The 7,782-nt window shown below is 39.7% G+C and overlaps 2 protein-coding genes across 5 annotated transcripts in view; both read right to left on the minus strand.

The window, feature by feature from the left end:
- Positions 1-2,494: 2,494 nt before the first annotated feature.
- On the minus strand, positions 2,495-4,923 carry LOC113226316 (L-threonine ammonia-lyase-like). The gene is made up of 9 exons (XM_026458901.1): positions 4,731-4,923; positions 4,476-4,589; positions 4,335-4,405; positions 3,971-4,258; positions 3,701-3,863; positions 3,472-3,627; positions 3,213-3,349; positions 2,900-3,125; positions 2,495-2,815 (listed from the first exon to the last, which is right to left on the minus strand). The coding sequence occupies exons 1-9, from the start codon at positions 4,743-4,745 to the stop codon at positions 2,642-2,644; spliced, it is 1,344 nt and encodes a 447-aa protein (XP_026314686.1). The 5' UTR covers positions 4,746-4,923; the 3' UTR covers positions 2,495-2,641.
- A 56-nt stretch (positions 4,924-4,979) lies between these two features.
- Positions 4,980-7,782, minus strand: part of LOC113226296 (L-threonine ammonia-lyase-like) — a 28,232-nt gene continuing 25,429 nt past the window's right edge. For 3 of the 4 annotated variants that reach the window (XM_026458870.1, XM_026458871.1, XM_026458872.1), the window contains one exon: positions 4,981-5,402. In XM_026458870.1, coding sequence (XP_026314655.1) covers positions 5,223-5,402 — 180 coding nt within the window. In that variant the 3' untranslated portion in view covers positions 4,981-5,222. Of the gene's footprint in view, positions 5,403-7,782 lie in introns of all 4 variants that reach the window. The other variant, XM_026458869.1, reaches the window with a different exon arrangement.

A 7,782-nucleotide genomic window follows, 5' to 3' on the forward strand; every position in this document is an offset into this window, starting at 1 on the left:
CACTCACTCACTCACTCACTCACTCACTCACTCACTCACTCACTCACCCACTCACTCACACACTCACTCACTCAGCCACTCACTCACCACTCACTCACTCACCACTCACTGACTCACTCACCCCTCACTCACTCACTCATCACTCACTCACTCACTCACCACTCACTCACTCACGCACGCACTCACTCACTCACTCAGTCACTCACGCACTCACACACGCACTCACTCGCCCTATAAATTTATCATAATTGTCAGTTTTGTTTGTGTCAGTAGTTATAAAATTAAAAAAAAAAATGATAAATCAAAATTATATTTCTATACAGTGTATCTAAATGGGCCTTTAGTTACCTGCCCGAAAGGTCACGTTCTTCAAGCAATTGATATTGAAAAAAGTACACGGGAATGGTAAATTCAATGGACATTTACATTTTTAATGAACCACGTTCATTTTACCAACTTCTGCTGTCCCGATTTTTCTTTCAATACAATGAAATGATCCTTATATGAAACAGACTCAATTAGCGTTAAAAAAATGAATCCTTTTGGATAATTCATGCTTGACCAAAAAAAATACTACTTACGCCAAAATTGTTTTCCCAAAAAAAGACGTAATAATGGTTCCTAAGACAGGTTCTCTGTATCTCCTATGGTTTCGGATTTACCCAGATCGACCACATACTGTCCCAATTAAAAAAATACACTGTAGAGGTATATACTATATCCATACTCCCCTTGTTTTTGGAATAAGTGTTTCACGTGCAAGTTGGAAAATTAAGCAAGGCTCAAATTGTCCGCTTCAATCCGAACACGTTCCATTAAACAACTTTTTATGGATTGATGAGGAGGGTGAGTGCGAAGTGTGTGGTATTCCTGAAGATACATAATCGTAAAACTTTGAATCTTGGTCAACACTGTCCACTTTATCGTATGTGCTCCTCGTACAAAGCTGTCAGATTTGATTTTGACATATTCTTTGGTTCTGAGGCCTCAGCTAGGAACTCAATTAGAAATTGCCTTAAAAGCTAAGTGCACTATGTGTTTTTGTTATCCTGTTTTCTTCAGAGACAAGTTTAGAATCACTGTAATTTAATTAATATTATTATTTAAGCATTTATTTTCTCAATTCGCATGTTGTGTTCACGTCTAGTAGGGTACATTCTTCTTGTAACATAATATTAACCAAATACTTTTATCTGTAATTTGAATTGTATCCAGTTTTGTGAACCGAAAAAAAAAGAAAAAAAAAAGATACTATTTTTGCTTATGTAGTGTTCAGACGGAACCTATCAAGATACGGTTATTTATGCAGGTTGATTTTGGTACATGTAACGTTAGATGGTTATTAATGTGATATACACCAAATCTCACTAAGCAAGTTTCGTGTGTTTGTTCACAACAAATTCTTAAATAAGTAGGTAGTATAAGTGGTTATGTGTTTTTGTTTCTGTTTTCGTTTGTTTCTTTTTTACTGTTAAATGGTTAGACATTATTTATTTATTATTCTTTAATCTTAATATAGGTACTTAATTACGAGTTTTCAGTTATGGCATGAGGTGTTTACCAGTAATTAACTGTTGCACTCAGCCTTTAAACAATGTTATGTATTCCTCTAGCAGTAGTTTTTGTGTAAGCAGTTGTTGGTGAACCAATAAATTAAAAAAAATTAAGAATCCGTATTGTCTGAGCCAACGAGTTCCGCGAAGAATTCTGTTTGGTTAGGTAGTATTTTGATTTATATGTTTAAATTCTATTAAGGGCATGCATTGATTTTCTAACGGGACTGACACATTCAATAATGATCAAAGCTGGTAAAAATTAAAGAGTTAAAAAAAGTAATAAGCTCGTAGTTTTAAAATATAAAAAGACTTCCCTAACAATATGTTTAAATCATTGGTTTATGAATTGTGTTAGTGGCAAAATTGTCATTAAAAACCACGCAATAAAGTGTCAGACATGGACATGAAATAGCGTTCCCGAAGCGTTGTGTAATTCAAATTAATCATATTCTGCTGTTAACTTTATTTTGCATGCAATACGAGCTGCTTTATCAAAGTTGTGACATACAGTAACTGTAAGAATTCAAAACGTAGCATCTCGGTAATACTTTTTCTAAGTAGCCAACCTAAAACGTTCTTTAAGAAAAAAACAGAGAAAGATAAACAAACCGGTTATTGAAAATTGTAATGGTAAACACTTTATTGATAAAATTATTCTAGTTTACAATAAACTGTGAGTAAATTACCGTTTACCGAGGAACAGGACATTAGGCACACATGTTGTCTACTTGCGGTGACCATGTTTTGTTTATTTTTTTAATACTTTTTTTGAGTTGAAACATTGAGTACAAAACAATTTCTGTATTATACTGATTACGACTCCGCATCGTCGCTAAATTTATTGTTTGATTTTCATCTTACGAACTGAATTTTTACACTAATCCACTACTTTTTCGGTGGGTTATCTTTCTTTTTTTGTGTTGTATTGGACACATAGCTACTTTCATCGTCTTCAATTTTGGGCATACAACACCACAAACTCCATGACCACGACCAATGGACAGAATGGGTCATCGTCTCAAAATCGTTATACTGGTATTATCAATTCTACCATATATACGAGTATACTATTTCAACTTTATAATTTACTTTTGCATACAGACAGGATTGGGTGCTAGGCAAGGACCACGTCGAGCATTAGACAACTTTTCGGTGCGATCACTCATGTCGGGGAAGTAATATTCTTTGTAATGTTTTTTTATTTGCTCTATCATTTCTTTTGAATGATCCCAACCTCTAGTTTCAGCTACTACTTTCATCTACAAACAATAACCGTAGAATTAAATTTATTATTTTTTAATAAAGGTTAATAAAGAAAATATAATACCACTTTCAAAATTTACCTGCACGCTGAAGACGTCGCCTTTCACCCACGTACGCTCGGGCAGACAGTCTCTTATTGTTACTCCGATACCTGCCAGAAGAGAGCAGAGGTCGGCCATTCCGCCGGGCCTATCCTGAATGGACACCTTAAACTTCATCAGCCGGCCCTCAGCGGCCATGCCACGTTCGAGTGTTCGCGATAGAATAGTCGTATCGATGTTGCCTCCAGATATAATACACACTACTCTGAAAAAATTCCGCGCGTATTAGTTCCACGATTGCATACAATTTTAATTTGATGTAAAGTTAGTTATAAATTCAGTATGCGCTTACTTTTTTCCTTTCAAATTTGGAAACATTCCAGCCATAATTGCAGCCATTGATACTGCACCAGCTCCTTCCACTACGAGTTTTTCGTCTTCTATTAAGTGCGTTATAGCCCTAGCCACCCAATCCTCCTTTACTATAACCTACAAATATAGGTAATTCATTATAAACCTACCAAAGTTCTTGTAAAGGAAAACTGTTGTGTTGTATTGTAAGTTCATAGTAATACGTATAAATTTATAGAAAATACATTTTACAAATTTACCATTTTGTCCACAAGACCTTTTAAGTTATGAAAAGTGTTAACTCCAACCGTTTGTACGGCGAGTCCATCAGCTATGGTATTTTCGATTGCGAGGAAAACTCGTTCATTTTTCCTAAGAGATTCTGCCATGCTGCAAGTTTTGTCGGTTGATATACCCTGTGGAATGTGCTTCAATTATAGTAAACAGGAAAAGACATCGCCACTTGATAAAGTTCCTGTAAGTACTCACGTAAATTTCAGTGTCAGGTTTGAGGTGTTTGATGGCAATAGCTACGCCAGTGATAAGACCACCGCCACCGACTGGCACCAATACTGCATCAGCCAAGGGTAATTGCTCCATTATTTCTAGACCGACGGTGCCATGTCCTTCTATTACATGTGGATGATCGAAACTAGGTACAACAACGAAGATTAATAAAATCAACCAAGTGCATGCTGCCATAAAAGCAAGTCTATTTTGAATAAGATAATTCTTTCTATTAAAATTAACATCACTCACCCGTTAACATACAACATTTTTTTGTCTCTTCCTATCAACATAGCATGTGATTTTGCATCTAGCACGTTATTGCTATGAAGTATTACTTTCGCTCCAAACTTTTGTGCTTTGTCAATTTTATTGGAGGGTGAAATAGTTGGCATCACTACAATACAGGGTATACCCATTTGTGCAGCGTGGTAGCTCATGGCTATGCCATGATTGCCAGCTGTGGCAGTGATAGTTCCGAGTTTCTTTTGGTCGTCACTTAATTGCATCAACGTATTGCGTACTCCACGTTCTTTGTAGCTATAATACAATTAACTCAATTGGTTGAAATGGCACAAGCTGCTGCAAGCAACTTATAAGGGTCAAATTTTCTTACCATCCAGTCATCTGCATGGATTCAGTTTTCATATATATATCCATACCCAGTTTTTCTGACATATGAGCTTTCTGTAAAATTATACAGAGTAATGGTACTAAGAGAACTAAGATCCAGTGGTGCTTCAGGAAGTTTACTTACTAGTAGTGGCGTTTTGCACACAGCACCGACTATTCGTCTAGAAGCCGCTACTATGTCATCGTACTTGATCTTTCGTGGGTTGGATGGATCACAGTACTCATCGAAACCAAAATCCTGATATTGGAAATTTACATTTACTGAGTAGTAAAAAACACAACACTACATAATTTTGAACACACTAGTTAGGCTCAGAATTACGATATATACATTAGCTCCTCATGTAAAGGAGAAAAATTACAAAACCTGCCTACTTACCGGATTATTAGCCATTTGTATGTATTATGCACGCTATATTACAAACAACAGATAGAGGATTGGGTGTTTGGTTTCAGTTTTTCATATTTAATTAAGTAAAACAAGAATTAATTTTTTTATCAAAATAGTAGATTTTGGTTTGACGGATGTTTACTTGTCATCTATCATTACCATTTCTTTCTTCAGTTCTCTTTGGGGCCATCGATCAATATTCAAATTAGGCGCAAATAGTTTCAATAGGTGTTTAAAACAAAATAAAAGAACCAATGGACGTTCAGAGAAACAAGAGTTTTTCTTAGATATATTTCAGACTTTAGTAACACATTGATTTACTCCACATTTAAAAATCTTAAACCAAATTAGGCAGTAACAACAATAATATATCATACACTTAGCTTACGAATTTTATACAAGGACCACACTGTAGCTCAACCAAAATGTTTGTGTCTGCTTAATGTCATCATAATTCTTACGGCTCTTAGAAGACGAGGCCTAATGGGAAATATTATCGTCATCATCGTTATGATCTTGAATAGTCATGCTTGGAGATAGTGTCTTGACAGGATAGTTGTCGCTATCGCCAGTGAAATACCATTCTCTATAAGTTGTCGCAATCAAATTTCGAAGTTCTTCCTTGTGCTCCGTACCTCGTGTCTCGCATACCACTTTTACCTGCAAGTTATTTTGTAAATGTAAAATGATTAAAACTCCCCAATGAATCTTGATAAAATGCGCAAAATGTAGTAGTTTTTTGTATTTTTCAATGTAATTTAAATCGTTTTTACAATCTCATAACTGACGATCTAGGATGATACATTCGGTGAGAGGTCATCGTCGTGCGGACTTGTCTATCCAGAGCGTCTTATTCCGTCTGAGTTTATTTGAGCACGCCAAATTTGTACATCAGAACAGGCATATCCCAGGAGTTATAAGCTCGAATTTTATTAACGCCTTACAAATAGCTGTTTAGCACATTTTTCAGGCACCCATAAAAAACCTCGCACACGTCTGCTTCATTCACACCGATGATGCTCTGTGACATGCCCAGATACCGGTATGTTTCAATCTCGGAGAGTACTACGAGTACGGAGAGCAGGTGATTTGTGCCAACATTAATGCCATCAGAATGCATGACACGTCCCCTCTCGACACGGACCACCGCGCACTTATCGATCCCAAGCTCCATCCTTACCGAACTGCTGAAGTCGTTGGTGATTGTCAGCAGTTCCGTCAATCGGTCAGCTGTGGGGCCGTATAGTTTGAGATCATCCATGTAGAGAAGGTGAGACATTCGCGGCCCACCTCTCCGAAACTGAAAGCCTGTGCCCGACCTCTCTAATAGAGTACTTAGAGGGTTCAGGGCCAGGCAAAACCACAGTGGACTCAGACAATCGCCCTGAAAAATACCTCACCTTATTTCTATTCGGTCATCAGCATCCGTCATACTCCGACCGTCCAGACTCAGGATCGTTCTCCAATACCCCATGCATTGCCCGAGGAAATGTCGAACTGCACTATCAATTTTATACAGTTCGAGGACCCTCGAGAGCCATGAGTGGGGCACCGAGTCGAACGCTTTCCTATAGTCTATCCAGGCAGCGGAGAAATTCCGACGGTTGCGTCTGACAAGTTGGCCAGCGACCGCGTCGATGAGGAGCAGCTCCTTACTACCGCGGCTACCGCCCCTACATCCGTTTTTAGCCTCAGACATCACACTGTTATCAACAATGTGCTGACTTATCTTGGAACTCGAAACAGATGTTAAAGTCTTGTATATTGTACACAAGTTATGGACAAGTTATGGGGCGATATTGTGATGGATCCACGGTAGCATCGCTCTTTGGAGCTAAATGAGTGACCCCAGTAGTTAAGAAGTTTGGGAGCGTCCCACTGACGAGCGAGAGTAGCGTGGCAGCACCAGAACCCCTTCAACCAATAATGGTGCAGTCCGTCCGGTCTCGGACTTTTCCAGTTCGGAGCCTTACGGACCGCTACCGCTATATCCTCTTCGGATATACTGATGGGATTCATAGGCGTTATGGTTGCACACGCTCCCTCGACCGCTACGAACCATGGACCGTCTTCGTGATCGACGAGCTGCGACCAAAGCCTTCGCCAAAAGGCGATCACTGCTGCTTTGTCCGGACGCTCATCCGTCAAGACCATATCAGGACGCTTCAGTGTCCTATAAAACTTCTTTTGGTCACTCATGACGAGACGATTCTGCCGATACCTCTTCACCCTTTCGGAATATCGTCGAATCCGCTTGCCCCAAGCAGCTATCTTCTGCTTCAGATCATCGATGCGCCCTGTCAATTTTCGTGTAAACTCCTGTGAGTCTACAAAAAAATTCTCACTGGGGAATGCTTCTTGCACCACTCTCGGCCTTGTGACGCCTGATCTGAAGCTAGCCAGTTTGTCGATGCGGACCCTGGCCCATGCTATACGACCCTCAATTCGCCTCATCCAGGCTGGCTTAGGACTAGTCCTAGGAGTAGTACTGCCAACCTGGTGTAACCGCCAGGTCTTGTTGGCGGCATCCTGACGCCGACAAATTGACACACAATCATTGCGGCAGCGAAGAGAATTGAGTCTGTCTCCCAAAGGCCTGCGCTTTCCTCTAAAAATGAGGGCAGCATGTTGTTAATGGCCCCAACGGCATCCCGAACCTTGACACTGAGAGGCACTCGAGGCAGCCGTGGCCTTCGCTCAAGAGGCACGTGGCGATATTCCAGAATCGTCTCCTCCAGACTACTAATCAACGTTTCCAAATCCAGGGCGACTGTTCCCCAAAAACTTTCAATACCACCCGTATCCGGCTGCTGAGCACTAGGTTCCCTGTGAACTTCCCTGCTGGGAACAGGAGAGCGCTCCAGCGTGGGTGGCTCTTCTTCCAGTGGAGGAACAGCCTCGCATCGTAATTGCTCGAGTTCGGCAGCGCTAAACGCGGTCGCGGTCGTGGTTGTGGTCATGTATTATTGGTATTATTGGTATGATTAGTATTATATTAGTATTATTAGTATTATTAGTATTATTAGTATTATTAGTATTA

Source organism: Hyposmocoma kahamanoa, unplaced genomic scaffold (genome assembly GCF_003589595.1).
Source record: "Hyposmocoma kahamanoa isolate Upper Pololo Valley unplaced genomic scaffold, ASM358959v1 187, whole genome shotgun sequence".
Lineage (NCBI taxonomy): Eukaryota > Metazoa > Arthropoda > Insecta > Lepidoptera > Cosmopterigidae > Hyposmocoma > Hyposmocoma kahamanoa.